At 44.6% G+C, this 22,580-nt stretch overlaps 1 protein-coding gene across 2 annotated transcripts; it reads left to right on the forward strand.

Annotated features, from left to right (window-relative positions):
- Positions 1-928: 928 nt before the first annotated feature.
- LOC134577338 (zinc finger protein 574-like) lies at positions 929-5,622 on the forward strand. Of its 2 annotated transcripts, none has more exons than XM_063436043.1 (2): positions 929-1,030; positions 2,770-5,622. In XM_063436043.1, the coding sequence occupies exon 2, from the start codon at positions 2,796-2,798 to the stop codon at positions 5,580-5,582; it is 2,787 nt and encodes a 928-aa protein (XP_063292113.1). In that variant the 5' UTR covers positions 929-1,030; positions 2,770-2,795; the 3' UTR covers positions 5,583-5,622. The 2 variants fall into 2 exon arrangements, with proteins under 2 accessions (XP_063292113.1, XP_063292114.1); XM_063436044.1 differs by having other exon boundaries at positions 2,776-5,622.
- The last annotated feature ends 16,958 nt before the right edge of the window (positions 5,623-22,580 follow it).

The raw sequence follows: 22,580 nt of genomic DNA on the forward strand, positions 1-22,580 counted from the left end.
AACACACATAGACCATACACACACAGAGACCTGTACACACAAACAGACCCATACATACACACACACTGACCCATGCAGACACATGCTGACCCATACACAGACTGATACACACACATACACACACTCATAAAGACACACACACTGACCCATGCAGACACACAGATACCCATACACACACACCTATACATACACACAAACACACATACAGACCCATACATACGCCTACTTAGCCTATAGGACGCGCTGGCCCTGACTGTACACTGTTAGCCCAGCACTCTCTGTCATCAAAGATTGGATTGCTAATGAAATTCATTTAGAAGACCTGCAGCAGAGGACACAGCATTTCAATGCTGGGAGAGTCCCAAAGAATCGTTGCACCATAACCACTACAATGATCTATGGAAGTAATGGGCTTAGAATGTCACTTTAATCTAAAGACAGATTGTTTTTGTTTTTATTGCTGTGAAGTGCTGCTGTACATTCACCCACAGCCAATTTTTTTTTTTATCGTTTTTTATAGTAGTGCAACTTTGGAATAGAAAAGAAAATCCAGGGATTTGGGCACAAAATAAGGACTAATCCTTGAACATAGGGCCACTTGGCAGGTATCAGTTAGGGATTGTATTATTCAGCACTGTCTATTCACAGGGGGAGGCCCAGGCTGTGATAATAGATTATAAGGTGACTAGGCCTGTGCCAGGCTGCCGTCTATGTGAGCTGGCACCAGGACTCTGCCAGGATACTGAGCAGGAAGCAGGATTAGTATCCCCAGCTAATGTGGAATGACTTCTATCGCCACCTAGCGGTACGCTCTGTTCTTTCTTCACACTGAGCGCATCTCGGAATGGGCGTTCTCATTGGTCAGCCTCGTTTTGGTACTCCATGACGTCACGTGAAAGTCCTCTATACGCGCTCAGACAGTGCTTGTTCCGGATTGGCTGGTCGCTCGCGGCCAGTGAGGAGCTGGGATGCTAGCAGGTTCCTGGATAGACAGCGGCTGAGGAGGCCGCCAACCGGAGCGAGCGAGCTAGTGAGTGCCGGGCAGGGAGCCAGGGAACCGGGAGCTGGCACAGGGCGGGGTACCGGGGGTGCACGGACTGACCGGGCAGCAAGGGCCCGGCATGGCATCCGGTCTGGGCTTTATAGCCCAGGGTTTATTATTTATATAGCGCCAGCAAATTCCGTAGCGCTGTACAATGGAACCGGGACGGGGGGAGGGGGGTGCAGAATGTGTAGGTGACTGGGGGGGGGGGGTGCAGAATGTGTAGGTGACGGGGGGGTGCAGAATGTGTAGCTGGCCAGGTGACTGGGGGGGGGGGGGTACAGAATGTGTAGGTGACTGGGGGGGTGCAGAATGTGTAGGTGACTGGGGGGGTGCAGAATGTGTAGGTGACTGGGGGGGGTGCAGAATGGGTAGCTGGCCAGGTGACTGGAGGGGGGGGTACAGAATGTGTAGGTGACTGGGGGGGGGGGTACAGAATGTGTAGGTGACTGGGGGGGTGGTGCAGAATGTGTAGGTGACTGGGGGGGTGCAGAATGTGTAGGTGACTGGGGGGGTGCAGAATGTGTAGGTGACTGGGGGGGTGCAGAATGTGTAGGTGACTGGGGGGGTGCAGAATGTGTAGGTGACTGGGGGGGTGCAGAATGTGTAGGTGACTGGGGGGGTGCAGAATGTGTAGGTGACTGGGGGGGGTGCAGAATGTGTAGGTGACTGGGGGGGGGTGCAGAATGTGTAGCTGGCCAGGTGACTGGAGGGGGGGGTGCAGAATGTGTAGGTGACTGGGGGGGGTGCAGAATGTGTAGGTGACTGGAGGGGGTGCAGAATGTGTAGGTGACTGGAGGGGGTGCAGAATGTGTAGGTGACTGGAGGGGGTGCAGAATGTCTAGGTGACTGGAGGGGGTGCAGAATGTCTAGGTGACTGGGGGGGGTGCAGAATGTGTAGGTGACTGGGGGGGTGCAGCATGTGTAGGTGACTGGGGGGGGTGCAGCATGTGTAGGTGACTGGGGGGGGTGCAGCATGTGTAGGTGACTGGGGGGGGTGCAGCATGTGTAGGTGACTGGGGGGGGTGCAGCATGTGTAGGTGACTGGGGGGGGTGCAGCATGTGTAGGTGACTGGGGGGGGTGCAGCATGTGTAGGTGACTGGGGGGGGGTGCAGCATGTGTAGGTGACTGGGGGGGCGGTGCAGCATGTGTAGGTGACTGGGGGGGGGTGCAGCATGTGTAGGTGACTGGGGGGGGGTGCAGCATGTGTAGGTGACTGGGGGGGGGTGCAGCATGTGTAGGTGACTGGGGGGGGGTGCAGCATGTGTAGGTGACTGGGGGGGGTGCAGCATGTGTAGGTGACTGGGGGGGGGGATGCAGCATGTGTAGGTGACTGGGGGGGGGATGCAGCATGTGTAGGTGACTGGGGGGGGGATGCAGCATGTGTAGGTGACTGGGGGGGGGGATGCAGCATGTGTAGGTGACTGGGGGGGGGGGGATGCAGCATGTGTAGGTGACTGGGGGGGGGATGCAGCATGTGTAGGTGACTGGGGGGGGGGTGCAGCATGTGTAGGTGACTGGGGGGGGGGTGCAGCATGTGTAGCTGGCCAGGTGACTGGGGGAGTGCAGAATGTGTATTGGACAAGGTGATGGGGGTCTAGAATGTGTAACTGTGTATTGGGCGAGGTGACTGGAAGGATGGGGCAGAATGTGACATCTCTGAAAGTAAAGTTTATTTCTTTTTAATTTTGCTTGTTTCATTAATGTCTGTCCATTTCTCTTGCAGAGGGAGAGTCATTGGTGTTGTCAGACATGGCAGAGGATATTCAGTCCCCAGTAGTATTTCAGCATCAGTACATGTGTTCAGAGTGTGGCCTCTTATACAACACTTTGGAGGATGTCTTGCTCCATCAACAGAACCACATCGGTGGGGGGATGCAAGCAGAGGTGTCCCAGGATGTTTCTGTGGAGTTGGGAGAGTTGCAGAGCTTTGTACAAGACAGCCAGTACCAGTGTCTGGAGTGTGGGCAAGTCCTTGTATCACCAGATGAATTGCTACATCATCAGGAGATGCACATGAGAGAGCTGCCTCAGACTCCTGCCTCCCCATCCACAATAGCAAGCAGCCAAATACACTATCAATGCAGTGAATGCAAGGAGCTGTTTGTTTCCCCTGAACTGTGGCTTTCTCATCGGCAGAAGCATGAAATTCAAGAAGAACCACCTCAACAAAGTGTGGTTCTGCAGACTGGCTCCGGCATTCAAGCCTTACTCAATCTTCAGAATGTTCTTTTGGATGAGAGAACTTTAAATGGCTGGGGGGTAGAAATGTCAGCTGTAGTAGGGAGCACAGAGAATGCACCAGTGTCTATAGCTAGCACACATCCACCAACCGCATCTGAAATTCAGGACCAACTTGTACAGTTTACTGAGATGCACCCATATGAGTGCTCGGAGTGCAATCAGGTGTTTCACACGCCTGAGGAATTTCTTGACCACCAAGGCCGGCATTTTATGGAGTCTGAAAAGGAAAGTGGAGCGTCCCCTTCTCATGGAAATATTGACAACTTGCCTCCATCACCTGCTGTTCTGGAGAGATTGCGCAAAGACTGGATGCAAGATGAGCGTGAAGAAGGTTTGAAGGATGTGTTGGAAACTGTGCATCAGCGTTCTCGTTTCCGGTGCCATGAGTGTAAGAAATATTGTGACAATGCTGACGATTTGTGGAAACACCGGAAGGAGCATCAGACCAAAGATTTTCCATGTCCAGACTGTGATCGTCTCTTCACCACCGCAAACCGTCTTCAGTCCCACAGACGTGTTCATGTAGAAGGCACATTGCAATGTCCCAACTGTTACAAAATGTTTAAAAAACAGGCTTCTCTGGAGCAGCACATGAGAGTGCATCGTGGTGAGACTCTGTTCTTGTGTGTGGACTGTGGTCTTGGATTTGGCACAGAGATTACTCTTGTTCTACATAGAAAAAATCACATTGCAGATCCACTGCATCACTGCCACTGTGGCAAAAGCTTCAGCAATATGACCAAATTTTTATATCACCGCAGGACGCATGCTGGTAAGAGTGGAGTCCCTGCTTCTAAATCTGAGAAACAAACTGACACTGGCAAAGACAAGCCTGCTATGGTTCTGAATTCGGCAGCCCCTGCCCTACCTGGACCCCCACCATCTGCTATTATTCCTGCAGTAGGGGATGCTCCTCTAGTTAAAAGTCTACCAAGTGATTCAGGTAACCCTGGACCTCAAGAAAATGGGTTCAGTAAACACAATGCAACAGGAGAGCGAAACCCAGAGGCAGTAGGTTCACCTCTAAGCTTCCAGTGCCCACATTGCACCAAGGCTTTTTCCTCTCGTTTGAGAATGGTTTGTCATAAGCGTATTGTACATGTCATGGAAAGGAAACACAAATGTAGTGTGTGTGGAAAAAAGTTTAAGAAGCAGGTGCACGTGCGAAATCACATGCGCACACATACAGGTGAACGGCCTTTTCAGTGCACTGACTGCGGCAAGACTTTTGGCTCCCTGGCAAATCTAACCAGGCATCACCTTATCCACACGGGAGAGAAGCCATACAGTTGTGAGCTGTGTGGTCGTAGCTTTACACAGAGCTCCAATCTGCAACAACATCGTGCCTTGCATAACGGGGCCAGCCTGCTGCCCTGTGAGATTTGTGGAATGAAATTTAACAAGGCCAACAAACTAGCCTTGCACATGTACGGCCACACAAGGGTTTTGCCCTACAAGTGCCTAGACTGTGATAAGTCCTTTTTGCGGAAAAAGTTAATGGAATTGCACAAGCTTGAGCATGAGGGTAAAGAACCATTCCACTGCCAGGATTGTGGTGTACATTTTGCACTGGAATCACAACTTTCAAAACACAAATGCAGCAGGCAAAGGCGGCACATTTGCCCTACCTGCGGGAAAATTCTTAATTGCAAAACCAGTTTGAATCTCCATCTGCTGACTCATGGCGCACAGCGACCTTATAAGTGCCAGATCTGCAGCAAACATTTTGCCAGTCAGAGTGGTGTCACACGGCACCAACAACAGCACTCCGGGGTGCGTCCTTATAAATGCAGTGTGTGCAGCAAAGCTTTTATGGAATCTTCCACGCTGCAGCTCCATCAGCGCATTCACACGGGAGAACGCCCATTCCCCTGTTCGGACTGTGGAAAAGCTTTCCGGCAAGCAACCCACCTTCGGGAACACAGGCGGATACATACGGGTGAAAGACCTTACAGTTGTGAAGACTGTGGTAAGACATTTGTTCAGGCTGTGCACTTGTCAGACCATAAGCATGTTCACAGCGGAGAGAGGCCGCACTCCTGCGCTGAATGTGGCAAAAGGTTCAAGTCACTTTCCAATTTGCGCTATCACCGGAAAACACACAAGGGTCAGGAGATCCAGCCAACTCAGCCACAGCAGACTATAATGTGTACAGAGATGGGAGAGACTATTGCAATTATAGAGAGTGTGGAACCCCTACCTCTTGCAGAGACCATTGAAATCTACAAAGCCGCTCTAGAGGGAAATCTCCAGGTGAAAGATATTACTGTATCCGAAACGATACAGCATATTTAGCCACAATTTTCAGCCACTGTAAATAAAGTTTTTCTTTTTTTTCTTTTGACTAAAACACGTATTCCTTATATGTTTTATTTATAAGGGTAATCCTGTTCTGCTGCTAAATATGAAATGCAATATGTTACGCTGTGGACTCTCTCAAATGGAGCGGTATAATCTGCTGTTTTGCAAATCAGTCTAGTGGCTGTTTTTATATTTTCCCCACATGTCGGGGAACTGGCACTCCAAATTCCCCTCAATAGGTCAAAGTACAGTATAATCGCAGCTCCTAAAATGTAACTGCGTAATACCAATTCCTTGCAGCTGGGTGATTTAAATGTATGTAGCTCTTAGATTCTGCATCATACATAACCTACTCTATCATTGTGGAGGTGTATAGCTGGCACCGTATTCTCTGTGGCAAGCAGATATGCTATGCTTGTTGGAACCTGAATGTAAGAATTACTTTTTTATTTTTATTTTTTTTTCTTATTTCTATTCTTTTTTTTTTTTTTTTAAAGTGAACTTTTTAAAATGAACTCCTCCCTCTGCCCCTGCACACGGCCGTGTGTCCGATTCCAGTGCTGATGTCCTCGGCACTGGCTTGTGCTTCTCCGACATCGGCTGATGGAAAGACTAAATGCGCATGTGTGGAGAGTGCTACACACACATTATTGCCTCAATGCTTTCCTATGGGGTTTTCCTTGATGCTGGATGTCAAGCAGTGTTTCATGCAGTCAAACTCCAGGAAGCACCCCTATTTACTGTCTAATAGACAGCCATTAGAGGCATTGCAGTTTCTCTAAAAGCTAAATGTTTTACATTGCAGGACTAATGGGGACAGGGACACTGCACCCAGACCACTTCAATGAGAGAGATGAAATGGTCTGGATGCCTGAGTGTCCCTTTAACTCATTTTTGTTGTTAAAAGGAGTGAGCGACACTTTCAAAAAAGGCAAATAATTTATTAAACTGCAACTTGTTGATGATGCTTTGCTATTCTAAACTATGGCAAAGCATCATGAGTACAAGATCTGGGGATCTTCCTTTCGGGCACCCCTGCACTAAACACATTCCTGCAGGGACAAATCCTCCTGCTTTTCTGCATTCATTAACGGAAACTCTAACTACGCCTCCTGTACATATTTTATCTAAACTGTACTGCGTCAGCACTGGGACAGGCTGCTGACTTCACAATGACTGTTAATACTGCATTATCAGCTGTAATCGTAAAACCATGTCTATGCACCAAGTGACCTAAAGTTACCAGCTGAGAGGTTTGTTCACCAAACTGATTGTAGTGCATTGAAATCCAAATGGCAAACAGGCTAAAATGGCTAATCTGATATTGTTACAGCTTGGCTATAAGAGCCTAAATTCTGCAGTTTGGAATTCAATTCACTAAAGTTCAGAGTTTTGTGAAACATCCCTGTTGGTATGCTCATTCGTTCTCTATAAAGGTAATGTAACTCTGATCTTCTCAAAATGTAAATGGTTTTTATTCTCCATTTCTAATTTAGCTTTTCAGCAGCTAGATGTGAGCAAGGCTTTACAACTATTTGTTCATATTCCCTCTGAAAATGAATTGGTTAAAAAGAGATTTTCTTCTCTGTAAACAAATCTTTCTGCACTGTCTCGTATACAGGCCCTCTCTAGAATATTGTGTAATTGGGGATTATGCACTAAACCAGAAATTGAGAGAAACTGACAGGGCGTTTGCAAATGTTAGTCCAAAATAGCAGAAGTGGAGGGACACTTTTATTTTGTAAATAGATAAATTTGTAGTTAATATACTAGCCATTATACACAACACCAAGTGTTAAGTATAAGATTAAATATACTTCACAGTATGTGAAAAGGTAGATGTCCACATGTAAGTGATGGGAATACAGCACTTGGGAATCTACAAAAAAAATAGATATATCAACAAATAGTGTAATTTGTAAAATGACAGTGGAAACATGCAAAGTTATAATTACACTCACACGTGGAGAGATGTGCCCGGCTCTATATGAAACGCATCAGGATGCCAATACTGGCAAACTTAGGACAGGTCTCAAACGTTTTATGAAATAAAAATATACTTTACTTTTTGAAAGAAAACAGGACGTTCTAAAACCGCAAAAACATACACTACTGCAGCTTAATATGTCTTGAGACAGTGCAAATGCGTTTCGACTTGAATAGTCTTCCTCAGTGCAGAAGTGGTCGACACCTAAAGTCATATACACCCCTATTATATTATTTTAAAGCGCCTATACACTTACTGGTTTACAGTGCTATTTGTTGTAATTTTTATTTTGGTTTCAAACTTGTAGTTTGGTCTTATCTCTCTATAATCTTTAAAGGACCACTCAACACCCCAAAGAAATGCTTCATGGGTGAGGAGTTGCCTAGTTTAACCCCAGTTTATAAAAGTTTGAAATCGGCACTTTTATACATTTGCTAGGGATCACCCCCCCTGGCGTCAAACAAACAGGTAAATTTGAAGACTCCTTCCGTTGGCTCCCCTGAGCTAATGGAAGTGGTAGGCACGCTCTACTCTCACCAGCTCAAGACCTCAGACCAGATGTGTGCGAGTACATGCGTATCTGTGCCAGCATGGTCATGAGCCTGTGCGCACACATGTAGCTGTGTGCACGGATGCACATTTGCACCAATTCAGGTGCTTCTCAATGAGAAGCCTCTGGTTATTTTCCTGTGAAGAGACTGCAAGTCTCTTGTGGGAAAAAATGGGAGGGCTTGCTAAGGTCTTTTCAAGCTTTTTTTAAAGATATATCCCCAATGAATACTCGGATGATTCATGCCTGTATGCATTGGGGGTATATTTACTAAAGAGTGATTTATTTATGTTTCCACCATGTGGGAAGTGGGAGTGCTCCTTTTAATTTAGTAAATAATTTTGTAAATAACTTATAAAAATTACTTCAACAAAATACACTAAAATTGGCCCCTAAATTATCTTTGTTACTCTACCAAACGCTTCAAAATAAAGTACTAGTAAACTTCAGAAAAAAATAAATGTTGCTCCGACTAATTTTCTTGAAGCTTAGGCCATGTTAGCAATTAAAGGATTCAGAACTTCCAAAAATGTGAGATCATAGTATTGTATGATCTCCTGTCGTGATCGCAGACCATAGAATGCTTTTAACATGTGTCACTAACAACAAAATTTATAGCACAAAAATTACAATTTATTACAATTAAAACCTTTTCTCTCATTAAAGTAAATGTTTAATATGAGTAGTAAATGTACCAGATTTGTCAGCGTTAAAAGAGTTGTTGGGGTTTATTTTTTTTATATATATATAAACGTTTATTCCCTAATTTGTGAACTGATTCCCTAATTTGGGAATTTTGAAGTTCAAATTTTAGGCCAAAAGTAGACCGACTTAGGTTCCAAGTAGGCTACTTTGACCTAAAACTTTAAAGGCACCATAACCACTTCAACTGGGTGAAAAGATTATGCGGCCTAGTGTTCTTGGGCTTTACAGATAGGTTTACTCAGTGTTTAGTGGAGATGCATGAGCCCGCAGTCCTACCTTCAATGAGAGGGCAGAACCGTACATCCAACACGTGCAGTACCAATTCATACCAAGTAGTGGTTGGCTGAGTGTGGTTAGCTAATGCTCTCAGCCTATCACTGCCCATATAGCACTCTCTTCCATTTCATCAGTGGAGGCCAGGGTGCCTGAGACTGAGCATCTCTGCTAAATCAGGAGTAGACTCCAGGCTCCATAGGCTTCAAAGCTAAATTTAAGGTCCACATAGACAAACTGTAAAATCTGTCCCAGTCAGCTATGCTTTCAGTTCGTCTACTTTGGCCTTCAATTTGAAATGCACTTCACGTTCCCTCCAATCCTTACTTTAGAAAATAACCCTGATAGCATTCCGTGGGGTACTACAGACATTCTTAATGCGTGGCCCCAATTCTATCCATGGCATTAGCCTGGCGCCCCATTTGTCAGTTAAAAAACTAGCTTAGTGTCCCATTTGTCTTCAAGCCATAACAAATGTTAAAATAAAATAAGTGTAAAAAAACTAACTCTACTTAGACTTTTCCCAACATCAAAGAGTCTTGTTTCCCTGGTCAAAGCAGTGCTGTTACAGCTAGCCTAATCTGTGCTGTAGTCTGAAGAATAAAATGTAGCTATCCCAACCAGGGTAAAATAAGTTGGGGACCAGTTTTGGGTCCCAGCACGGAGTAAGAAACCTTAGTTTAACATAAAGAAGGATTTCCTTGGAAGCAGCAGGGAGGCGAGAGGTGTTAATTTGACTCTGTATCAGCTTCTGACCTACATTGGGTCCCCAGGACACTTACATACTCTGGTTCTTGTAGTTCTACATTACTAGCCAGGCCTTAAAATGTCCTCACCACTACAAGCCATAATATATCCTCCAGGGGTGGATTTTCACCTGCCATGGGCTAGTGGCAAAAATTTTGAGCCCGGGTTGATTCACAAAATAGCAGTGGTAAACCTAGCCATCACAACTTTTACAGCTTTCACATTCAGGCAAAGACATCACTGGGACTTTCTGTTCTTTCAATCCTCCAGGAATTCCTCACGCATAAATCTTGGGAATAAAGTAATGATTTGAGGAAAAGGTTTGTTGAAGTAGTTATCTGCCAATGAATGTGTGAAACAAAGCAAGGATATGTGTCCCTGGGTCAGCCAACACTTTATAGTATATTCGAACAGCTAATCATGTCTGGCTGCACCGCTTGTTCCCCGGAGAGTACAGTAAGGACTCGTCTGAAAGCTGTTCTACTGTAAAATGTTCCATGCTTTGGACTTTATCCATGCATTTTCACAAGTGCTGTGAGAGATTTCTAGATGTGCTGACAAATCCGGTATGATGGGGCTGATTCACTAAACACAATATTGTATTAAAACAAAAATCTTAATTTAGGCTAATTAGCCCGACACTGCCTAGAGTGGACTGGGAGGTTTAAGCCATATTAGTACTTTCTGAATAACATTTAGTGACTATCTTAGCAGGAAAAGCTAAATCGGAAAAATGTTCTACAAATTCCTACAGCAGGCAGGGATTACTTTTCTAAATCACTACTGGAATACAGGCAGAGATAATGATGGCATGGCCAGATATGATACCCCAAAGTACTGTTATTACCTGCCACATGGTGCAAGAGGAAACAGAATTGCAGACTGTTAAAGTATATATATATATTTTTTATAGCCTAATTCACCCCAAACGTTTAATACCTCCTGTATCTCAGAATGTATGTGGCCACCTGAATCTCTATCCACCTCGAGTGCACAGGTGCTACTCCTCTTTTAAAAAAAACATTTTTGTCAATCTCTTTTCATTGTACATGAAGTATCCATCAACATTATACGGTATAGATTACATACAACACTGACATGTGCAGTACAAACGTATATATATATGTTCATGAAAGGCACAATTTTTCTATATTTTGTTTTCTCTTTTCAAATTAAAAATACAAGACCATGCTAAATTATGAAAACAATGGTAAAACAAGTGAAATAACAAAGTCGTCAGGTGAGTAAGTAAGCTTGTGAGCGTTATGGGTCTGTATAACTAACTGACTATGGGAGAAGGGAAATGCTTTCAGTGAGGTGGTAGTTCCAGCAATCTAGAAGGGATGGCCTAAATCGGTAGGAATTATGTTCGGTCGTGCCATGGTATGAGGGTGTAGGACAGCTGGACTGAAGCGAGTAGGCCAAGCTCTAGTCGAAGATGCATGCCCCTAACCTATTGGGCTTAGGGGGAGAGTGTGACTATCCAAATGTGTCTACAAGATGTGAATATGCCTAGTGAGTGTGTCCGTCGTATCTGGCAGCAGTGATTCAATTAAAGTGGTAGGAGCAGGTGGAGAACTAGAAACATAAAATAAGGAAAAATATAGAATGACAACCTAGGCTGAAGTCAATGGTTTAAAACTGGCAAAAATAAAGGTAAGTAAGTTGGGAGAGGAGTCCATCTTGTAGATGTTCATGTTACAGAATCTCGATTGATTGTACCCCCGGATTTTGTGCGCTTCGCGGGGAAAATGCAAGTTTTTTTCGGTTGGACTTCGCAGCTGTGTGTAATGGCGTCTCCTCCTGAACACTGCTGGCTCTGCCCCCCTACTACTCCTCTTTTAACATGCTCCTTCAGTCTGTCCCTTGCTCTTCCTACACTTGCTCTTCTGTGACGCTGACTTGTAGGCTCCATTTAACACTAAATAAGGGTCGGCCCAGCCCCTACTAGAGGTATGGCTATAGCAGAGCTTAAACTTTGTTCTAGCCTACCAAATCATACCAGCAATGGCTGCTTTGAGTGGCTGAAAACAGTCAGCTGACTCCTCTACTCAGAGAAAAGGCAATGTTTACATTGCTGCCTAGTAACACCTCTAGTGGCTGTCACTCAGACAGCTGCTAGAGGGACTTCCTGGCCTCTGTAAACTATACAGGACATACTTGAAAACGAGAGAAATCTCAATGTATCCTTCCTGGTGAAAATATTTTATAAATACATTTGGAGGTAGTTTGCTGAATTCATCTTCATCCACAGTTTTTGTAAAGGCAGCCCTGATATTATTATGTGGGTTTTGTAGATATTGCACATTCTTGCACCTTGAACAATTTGTGAATTATTGCAGCACACTGCCCGCAATATGTAATGGGGGACGTTAAGTTCAGCAAAGTCATCAGTTATGGAACAGTGAGAGGGGTTTGCATTTTAAAAGTATTCCGCAGCTGGTGTGTGAAAAGGAAGTGTTTGCACCCACACAAACCAAGTTTCCGAATGCAACAACATGCTTTGCTACATCAATTGAAAAGAAAAAAAAACACATTAAACCGCAAGTTTCTTATCAACAAATAACATCTTTTACACAATCCCATATAACTGAAATACTGCATTAGTTTCCATGCTAATTTTCTACCTTTTAATGTGTGACATTCAATGGTAATTACATCTAAAATGGCATTATTTAGCTAAACTTTTTTTAAGCTAGTTGACATTCTGGTAACTAAAATAACCTGTAGTCAGGAGCAGTTCTAAACCCTTAAAATATGACAGGGGGAAGTGTTTACAAAGATTTAAAATTATTAAAACGGCAGAATTTGCAACGACCCCACATCGCCGCTGGCGTACCTGAACCTGTCCGTTGTGGATGCCACCATTTTCCAACGTCGGGTCATTTCAGCTCCTGGCGTATCTTGTGGCTGTCACTGGTAATGGCTGTCGGAATTGAAACTGGAGCTCTGCTCAGTGTCTAAGAAACTCAGGCGGAGAAAATATATTGAGAGAAAATAGTTTGTGTTATGTTTAAGTTAGAAATACACTGAACAAAATTATAAATGCAACACTTTTGTTACACATTTTAGAGGGGCTTTTCATTGTGGCCAGCCTAAGGCACACCTGTGCAATAATCATGCTGTCTAATCAGCATCTTGATATGCCACACCTGTGAGGTGGATGGATTATCTCGGCAAAGGAGACGTGCTCACTAACACAGATTTAGACAGATTTGTGAACAATATTTGAGAGAAAGAGGCATTTTGTGTACATAGAAAAAGTCTTAGATCTCTGAGCTCAGCTCATGAAAAATTGGGGCAAAAACAAAAGTGTTGCGTTTAAAATTTTAATAAAAAATGAAAAAAGAGGGGGCGGGGTCTGACCGCAGAGCGGATGCAGGATAGAGCTGCTCCACGAAGTAAATTTTCCTGCTTAGAAGCCTTAAACAGACACTAAACGTCTTAAATGGGCCACCAACTGGGAGCTGATTGCAAGGGCTACTCGCTTGCACCAAACATGAAGCATAACCCGCAGGAACCCCAGAAGCAAAAACCACGGCCTACCAACATGGCTGGCACAGGCGAGATGGCCGCTCCCCCGTCGCCTCTGACGGCTAACAGTTTGAAGATGGGCCCTTGTTTCCCCCCCCCCCCCTCCCCCATGGCCTGGTGGGGGTTATCCAGGTCCCAGGAAGACAGCAATCCCAGCCAAGTCCTGCTAGCCCCAAAATGGCAGTGACCAGCCCAGAGCCATCCACAACAACACAAAAGCCTGATCTATTGGCACGGCTGGATGCCTTGTTCGAGGCCTTTTGGAATAAACTAGAAGAAAGACAAACTACTGCATGCACTCCGGTCGAGTACATACCGATGGCGCTGCCCTCTCACACACTGCTCTGAAGCCGAACAACGCAAGCCAGAAAATGGCACCAAAGAAGGCACAACACCCCACCGGCGCACAAACCTGCATGGCGTCTACACCCGATTGCAACTAACATCCCGTGAAGGTTACAGTCAGTCTCATCCCAGTCCACCTCCAACCCAAAGCTCGGCATAAAAGCCTTGAAGAGCTCGTACACAAACTCACACCGGACCCGACCAGCAAAGACAAGCAGACCTGGACACTCTACAGCAGGTATCTACGTACGCAAGCAGATAAGCCTGGCATCATGGCTCCCGGGATTAGGATCTGTAATAGAAAAGTCCCAATGCGAATTACAGGTCTGGACAGTCGCCCTGGAGGGCATCGGCTGAATGGGGAGGCACTAGGGGACTCTCTGGTATTATGTCAGGGTACCTGAAGCCTCTACCTCCGAAAGAGGTAGAGACTTAGTAGTTTACTCCTCCAGCAGGTCGGCTTCCTCCATCCCTCGCGGCTCTCCTAGACACTCTCACGCCGGCCGCGAGGGATCCGTCTCATTTTATGACGTCACGCACGCTGCCCGACGTCATGACCTCAGTCCGGACCGATCTGTCACTCAAGTGACTGGAAGCCACTCAGGACTCGTCGGAGGCGGGTATACTCACTGTAACCAGGGTATTTAAACCTGTTTCTCCCATTCACTCATTGCCCTGTCGTGGTTCTAGCCTGTCTAGTCACACAGTGCTCTGGCGATTTCAGTTATTCCTTTGGTTCCGACCCGGCTAGTTTGACTTACTCTGTTTCCCTCTGGTATCCTTGACCCGGCTTGTTCCTCGCTCACCTGTCCTCTCGTTCCCTCGACCTCGGCTTGTTTCTGACCATTCTCTTTACTCTCCGTACGTTAGTCCGGCCATTCTAAGGTCCGGTATACGTACCCTGTCCTGTTTGTACTTTGCGTGTTGGATCCCTGTCCCGATCCTGACATTACGACAGGGCCAATGGATCCTGCAGGTACAAACAGTCAGGTTGGTCCCTCTGATTCCAGGTTTGACGCCATGGAACACAGAATGGACCAGATGGCACTAGCACTACAGGCGCTATTATCTCGTGCCAATAACCCACCTGAGGAGATCCGTACTACTTCCATCTCTCCTGTAAGTTCTGGTCTAGAGGTAGCCACTGTAGGTGCCTCTTCCCGTATTACCCCACCTGTACGTTATGGTGGTTCACCGGAGAGGTGTCGTGGTTTTTTGAACCAGATTAGTATCCACTTCGAACTACAACCTCGCTCCTATCCCACAGATAGGGCGAAAGTTGGATTTATTATCACCCTACTCATTGAGAAAGCTCTGAGATGGGCCAACCCACTATGGGAGAATGATAACCCATTGGTATATAATTATAATGCCTTTGTAGCTGCATTTAGAAGAACTTTTGACCCTCCTGGTAGGAGGGTTAATGCAGCCAGATTACTGTTGCGCCTGAGACAGGAGAACCGAACACTTGTGGATTATGCACTAGAGTTCAGGTCTCTGGCGGCAGAAGTCAAGTGGAATGAGCAGGCTTATATAGATGTATTTTTGAACGGGCTATCAGATATTATCCTTGATGAGGTTGCTACTAGGGAGCTTCCTGAGAATTTAGAGGACTTAATTTCGTTCATTTCTCGTATTGATGAGCGTTTAAGGGAGAGACAGAATACTAGAGAGAGGAACTTCAGACCTGCCTTTAAATTAGCCCCTACATTTCAAAGTCCTGATTCCAATACCTCACTGTATCCTGAACCTATGCAGATAGGCAATACTCGCCTCTCTGAAGAGGAGAGGCAGTACAGGAGAAGGGAGGGTTTATGTATGTATTGTGGAGCCAGAGGTCATTTGCGTCTGAATTGTCCTACTCGCTCGGGAAACGCCCGCACCTAAGTTTCTCTAGAGGACAGGCCTTGGGTGTTTCTATTTTGTCCTCTACGCATAATTATAAAGATCACAGGCTTCTGCTACCAATTTCTTTAACGTGGGAGAAGGGAATGCTAAAGACCATGGCCTTGATAGATTCCGGATCTGGTGAGAATTTTATCGACCAAATCTTTGCTACTAAACACACTATCCCATCCCAGTTAAGGGATACACCCTTGGCCGTTGAGGCCATAGATGGTAGACCTTTACTTGAGCCTGTTATCTCTCGTGAGACTATACCCATTAACTTAACTATTGGTATCTTACACGAGGAGAACTTATCACTTATGCTCATTTCATCTCCTTCTGTTCCCATAGTCCTGGGCTACCCATGGTTAAAGAGACATAACCCTATTATCGATTGGGAATTAGGGGAGATAATCTCATGGGGCCAGGGTTGTCAGGAGAGGTGTTTACGCAGGGTGTCTCCATTGGCTATGATTAACACACCAGATAGTTCTACCCAGTCTACAGGGAGACAGATACCTCCTCTGTACATAGACTTGAAAGCAGTGCTCGATAAGAAGAACGCTGATACACTACCCCCACACAGGACCTTTGATTGTAAAATTAATCTTTTGCCCGGCACCATGCCCCCCCAGGGGTAATGTATATCCTCTATCCATTAAAGAGAATTCTGTGTTAGAGGAATATATTAAGGAGAATTTAGAGAAGGGATTCATTAGGAGATCCTCTTCTCCCGCCGGGGCTGGATTTTTTTTTGTTAAAAAGAAGGATGGCTCACTCAGACCATGTATTGATTACCGAGGTTTGAATAAAATAACCATTAGGAATGCCTATCCGATCCCCTTGATTACCGAGCTCTTTGATCGGCTAAAAGGTTCTAAGATTTTCACCAAGTTGGACCTCAGAGGGGCATATAACTTGGTGAGAATTCAACAAGGTCACGAGTGGAAGACGGCGTTTAATACCCGCTACGGGCATTATGAGTACACGGTCATGCCTTTTGGCCTTTCTAACGCACCGGCAGTATTCCAGGATCTAATTAACGAAGTTCTTAGGGAATTTCAACAGGATTGTGTTATTGTATACCTGGATGACATTCTCATACACTCTAGAGAGATTGAGACCCACCATAGACAAGTCAGAAAGGTATTACACAAACTTCTACAACACGGCTTATACTGCAAATTGGAGAAATGCAGCTTTGACCAGACCCAGATAGATTTTCTTGGATACGTGATTTCTGGGCAAGGCTTTAAGATGGATCCTGACAAACTCCAGTCTATTCTAGATTGGCCATTGCCTAAGGGACTCAAGGCTATCCAGAGGTTTATTGGGTTCTCTAATTATTATAGGCGCTTCATTAAGGGTTACTCTTCTATTATTGCACCTATTACCAATATGACCAAACAAGGGGCTGATACTAAGACTTGGTCTAATGAAGCTCTCGTTGCTTTCAAAAATCTCAAAGAACTTTTTGCTTCTGCTCCAATATTAGTCCATCCTGATACATCCTTGCCGTTCCTACTTGAGGTCGATGCCTCTGAGACAGGAGTAGGTGCCGTTCTCTCACAAAGGTTGGGGGTGGATAAACCGTTACATCCTTGTGGTTTTTTTTCCAAGAAACTTTCTGGGCCTGAGAGCAGGTATGACATCGGAGACAGGGAATTGTTAGCAGTCATTAAAGCCTTGAAAGAGTGGAGACATCTATTGGAGGGCACCTTACATCCGGTTACTATTTTGACGGACCACAAGAACTTGTCCTATATTGGGGAGGCTAAGCGTTTGTCCTCTAGGCAAGCTCGTTGGTCCTTATTCCTGACTCATTTCAATTATGTACTTACTTACAGACCTGGCTCTAAGAACTCTAAGGCCGATGCTTTGTCTCGACAATATGAACCTTTCACTGTATCTGAACCGATTCTTTCTTCTATAGTTCCTAAATGCAAGATTGTTGCTAATACGAATCTCAGGATTCATTCCCCGTTACTGGCCGAGATCATTAAGCTGCAACATCTAGCACCTAAACAGACTCCTGAGGGTCGACATTTCGTTCCTCCTACTCTTCAACTGGAGCTGTTGCAATGTTTCCATAACAGCAAGATGGCGGGACATCCTGGTATCCGCAAGACGTATGCTTTGATTTCTAAAGACTTCTGGTGGCCTGCTTTACGTAAAGATACTAAAGATTTCATCGCTGCGTGTGAGGTGTGTACTAAGACCAAACAACCTCATACGCTCCCAAGTGGATTCCTGCATCCCTTAGAGGTACCAGAGAAACCATGGTCTTGTTTGGCCATGGACTTTATTGTCGATCTACCTATCTCTAAAAAACAGACTGTTATCCTCACCGTGGTTGACAGATTCACCAAGATGGCCCACTTCATTCCCTTGCCTAAACTTCCATCCTCCCAAGAGTTGGCAGAGATATTCGCGAGGGAGATTTTTCGCTTACATGGGATACCTTCCCAAATCGTATCTGACAGAGGGTCCCAATTTGTTTCTCGTTTTTGGAGATCCTTTTGTTCTCAACTAGGTATTAAATTAAATTTCTCTTCTGCCTATCATCCCCAGTCTAACGGAGCTGCTGAACGTACTAACCAAAAGATTGAGCAATATCTACGTGGTTTTGTTTCCGAACACCAGGACGATTGGGTCGGTTTGATTCCTTGGGCGGAGTTTGCGCACAACAATCTCGTTTGTGACTCTACTCATTCAAGCCCCTTCTTCATGAACTATGGCTTTCATCCATCTATTCTTCCCTCGGTTTCTCCTTCCCAAGGTGTACCGTCGGTTGATGTACATGTTGGCAATTTGAGGAAGTTGTGGGATCAGACTCGACAAATTCTTCTACACAATTCTATGCTGGTTAAGAAACACGCCGATAAACGTAGAAGGGCGGCTCCGATTTTCGTTCCAGGCGATAGAGTATGGTTAAGCACTAGGAATATTCGGCTTAAAGTTCCTTCCATGAAATTCGCTCCTCGATATATTGGCCCTTACAGGATCTTGACTCGAATTAACCCAGTGGCGTATCGTCTAGCTCTCCCAGCTGCCTTACGCATCCCTAACTCCTTTCACGTTTCATTGTTGAAACCCCTAGTTTGTAACAGATTCTCCTCCACGATCGCCCCTCCTCGCTCTGTTCAGGTGGAGGGTCAGGAGGAGTATGAGGTTAACTCCATCATTGATTCTCGTATCTCTCGGGGGAGAGTACAATATTTGGTCGACTGGAAGGGATATGGTCCTGAGGAGAGAAGTTGGGTACCACAAGAGGATGTTCATGCTCCTCGCCTTCGCAGGGCGTTTCACTCACGCTTTCCGTCTCGTCCCGGTTCCTTCCGCCCGGTGGGCGTATCTGAGAGGGGGGGTACTGTCAGGGTACCTGAAGCCTCTACCTCCGAAAGAGGTAGAGACTTAGTAGTTTACTCCTCCAGCAGGTCGGCTTCCTCCATCCCTCGCGGCTCTCCTAGACACTCTCACGCCGGCCGCGAGGGATCCGTCTCATTTTATGACGTCACGCACGCTGCCCGACGTCATGACGTCAGTCCGGACCGATCTGTCACTCAAGTGACTGGAAGCCACTCAGGACTCGTCGGAGGCGGGTATATTCACTGTAACCAGGGTATTTAAACCTGTTTCTCCCATTCACTCATTGCCCTGTCGTGGTTCTAGCCTGTCTAGTCACACAGTGCTCTGGTGATTTCAGTTATTCCTTTGGTTCCGACCCGGCTAGTTTGACTTACTCTGTTTCCCTCTGGTATCCTTGACCCGGCTTGTTCCTCGCTCACCTGTCCTCTCGTTCCCTCGACCTCGGCTTGTTTCTGACCATTCTCTTTACTCTCCGTACGTTAGTCCGGCCATTCTAAGGTCCGGTATACGTACCCTGTCCTGTTTGTACTTTGCGTGTTGGATCCCTGTCCCGATCCTGACATATTATGGGCAAATGCAAATATTGTATTTCTCAAACTGTGTACTTTGTCTTTAAGAGATATTGCAAACTGACACAGCGTTAGAAATGGAACATATTGTTTTTCATACATGTTTCTTTAGGCAATAACCTTTTACCTACTTTCAGTGCCTCATATGTTTATGCTATTTTGTCCCAGACAAAATACAATAACAATAATGCATAAATAAGGCTATGCTACGACTCTTTCAGTACATAATATACTGCGGTAACCCTAAATAGATAAAGTTGTTCAGACTTTAAGATGCAATCTTGTCCTAAGTCAGGGAATTTTCCATGACGTGTACACACTTTAGTAATGGCCTTGTATTTTTGCCAAGTTAAGGGAGGTCCTAAAATTAATAAAAGTAAAAGAAGGTACTTTTTCATATATGAACTACGGTAACCCTAAAATGAAGATACCTAAGGTATAAATATGTGTACCTTTTAAATGTTAAGACAGAGGAGAGATTTGGAGACAGACGCTCCATCTTATCATGACAGAGAGGCTGACATGATGACATGTTCAGGAAGGTATGTTAATCTATTAATGATATTTGCAAGCATATAGTTTAATTTTATAAACTCTGCTATAAATTATTGTAATGGATTTTATATGTGTATATTTACATTTTTATTAAATAAAATATCTAAAAGACAAAATTTTATTGCTTCCAAGACAATTCTTATTTTATATTGTATTCTCCATTATTTATATATTTAGAGGATCTCTTACTAACTACAGTTGCAAGAAAAAGTATATGAACCCTTTGGAATGACATGGATTTCTGCACAATTTTTTCCTAAAATGTGATCTGATCATCATCTAAGTCACAACAATAGACAATCACAGTCTGCTTAAACTAATAACACACAAAGAATGAAATGTTGCCATGTTTTTATTGAACACACCATGTAAACATTCACAGTGCAGGTGTAAAAAGTATGTGAACCCTTGGATTTAATAACTGGTTGAACCTCCTTTGGCAGCAATAACTTCAACCAAACGTTTCCTGTAGTTGCAGATCAGACGTGCACAACGGTCAGGAGTAATTCTTGACCATTCCTCTTTACAGAACTGTTTCAGTTCAGCAATATTCTTGGGATGTCTGGTGTGAATCGCTTTCTTGAGGTCATGCCACAGCATCTCAATCGGGTTGAGGTCAGGACTCTGACTGGGCCACTTCAGAAGGCGTATTTTCTTCTGTTTAAGCCATTCTGTTGTTGATTTACTTCTATGCTTTGGGTCATTGTCCTGTTGCAACACCCATCTCCTGTTGAGCTTCAGCTGGTAGACAGATGGCCTTAAGTTCTCCTGCAAAATGTCTTGATAAACTTGGAAATTCATTTTTCCTTCGATGATAGCAATTCGTCCAGGCCCTGACGCAGCAAAGTAGCCCCAAACCATGATGCCCCCACCACCGTACTTCACAGTTGGGGTGAGGTTTTGATGTTGGTGTGCTGTGCCTCTTTTTCGCCACACATAGTGTTGTGTGTTTCTTCCAAACAACTCAACTTTGGTTTCATCTGTCCACAGAATATTTTGCCAGTACTGCTGTGGAACATCCAGGTGCTTTTGTGCAAACTGTAAACGTGCAGCAATGTTTTGTTTGGACAGCAGTGGCTTCCTCTGTGGTATCCTTCCATGAAATCCATTCTTGTTTAGTGTTTAACGTATTGTAGATTCGCTAACAGGGATGTTAGCATTTGCCAGTGACTTTTGTAAGTCTTTAGCTAACACTCTAGGATTCTTCTTCACCTCATTGAGCAGTCTGCGCTGTGCTCTTGTAGTCATCTTTACAGGACAGCCACTCCTAGGGAGAGTAGCAGCAGTGCTGAACTTTCTCCAATTTGTCTTACCGTGGGCTGATGAACAGCAAGGCTTTTGGAGATACTTTTATAACCCTTTCCAGCTTTATGCAAGTCAACAATTCTTAATCGTAGGTCTTCTGAGAGCTCTTTTGTGCAAGGCATCATTCACATCAGGCAATGCTTCTTGTGAAAAGCAAACCAAGAACTGGTGTGTGTTTTTTATAGGGCAGGGCAGCTGTAACCAACACCTCCAATCTCATCTCATTGATTGGACTCCAGTTGGCTGACATCTCACTCCAATTAGCTCTTGGAGATGTCATTAGTCTAGGGGTTCACATACTTTTTCCACCTGCACTGTGAATGTTTACATGGTGTGTTCAATAAAAACATGGCAACATTTCATTCTTTGTGTGTTATTAGTTTAAGCAGATTGTGATTGTCTATTGTTGTGACTTAGATGATGATCAGATCACATTTTATGACCAATTTGTGCAGAAATCCATATCATTCCAAAGGGTTTAGATACTTTTTCTTGCAACTGTATATAAATTTATGGCTAAGATATCTGTATGGTTAGCCCTGCTAAGACGTTATAGTGGTAAATAAGGGAACCAGCTGCGGTTACACTGGAATACAGGGATTATGATTTGTTATCTACCATAATACCGCATTAGCAAAAAGCACCATAGGCAAACTTTTTAGGTGTGAAGAAAGCTACCTTTTGAATAGAGTGCATTTGATTAGTTTTACAGTTTTGGTCACTCGGTCCCTCTGTGCCCTTGCCCAGAGGGAGTTCGGGGCTGCCATAGGTGGGCGGCTTCCTGGAACTTTAAAGCTGATAGTAGCTATACATTTCAAACCTTGTTGTCATAAATAGTGAAAATAGAAAATGTCCCATCTAAGCATGCCTTTTCATAACCTTACCAAACTGTCAGTATGTATAATCTGTCTTACTCACACATGCATTGTCTAATAGCTGACATGTTAATCTATCTTTTAATTACCCTACAACATATTGTAAAATGTGCAATGTTATTGGATGCCATACCATTGTTTCTAACTGTTGATTACTAAGCTAGCAAAAGCTGTTGTGGCATTGCTTGTCTCTTTGTCTTCTACATGCACGACCAAAGAAAGATTTTTTTTTTAAATGAAAAAAGAAAGACAAAGTAGGAAAAAGGACGTGATTGGGAAAAGATAAGTAAG

Source organism: Pelobates fuscus, chromosome 11 (assembly GCF_036172605.1).
Source record: "Pelobates fuscus isolate aPelFus1 chromosome 11, aPelFus1.pri, whole genome shotgun sequence".
Taxonomy (NCBI): domain Eukaryota; kingdom Metazoa; phylum Chordata; class Amphibia; order Anura; family Pelobatidae; genus Pelobates; species Pelobates fuscus.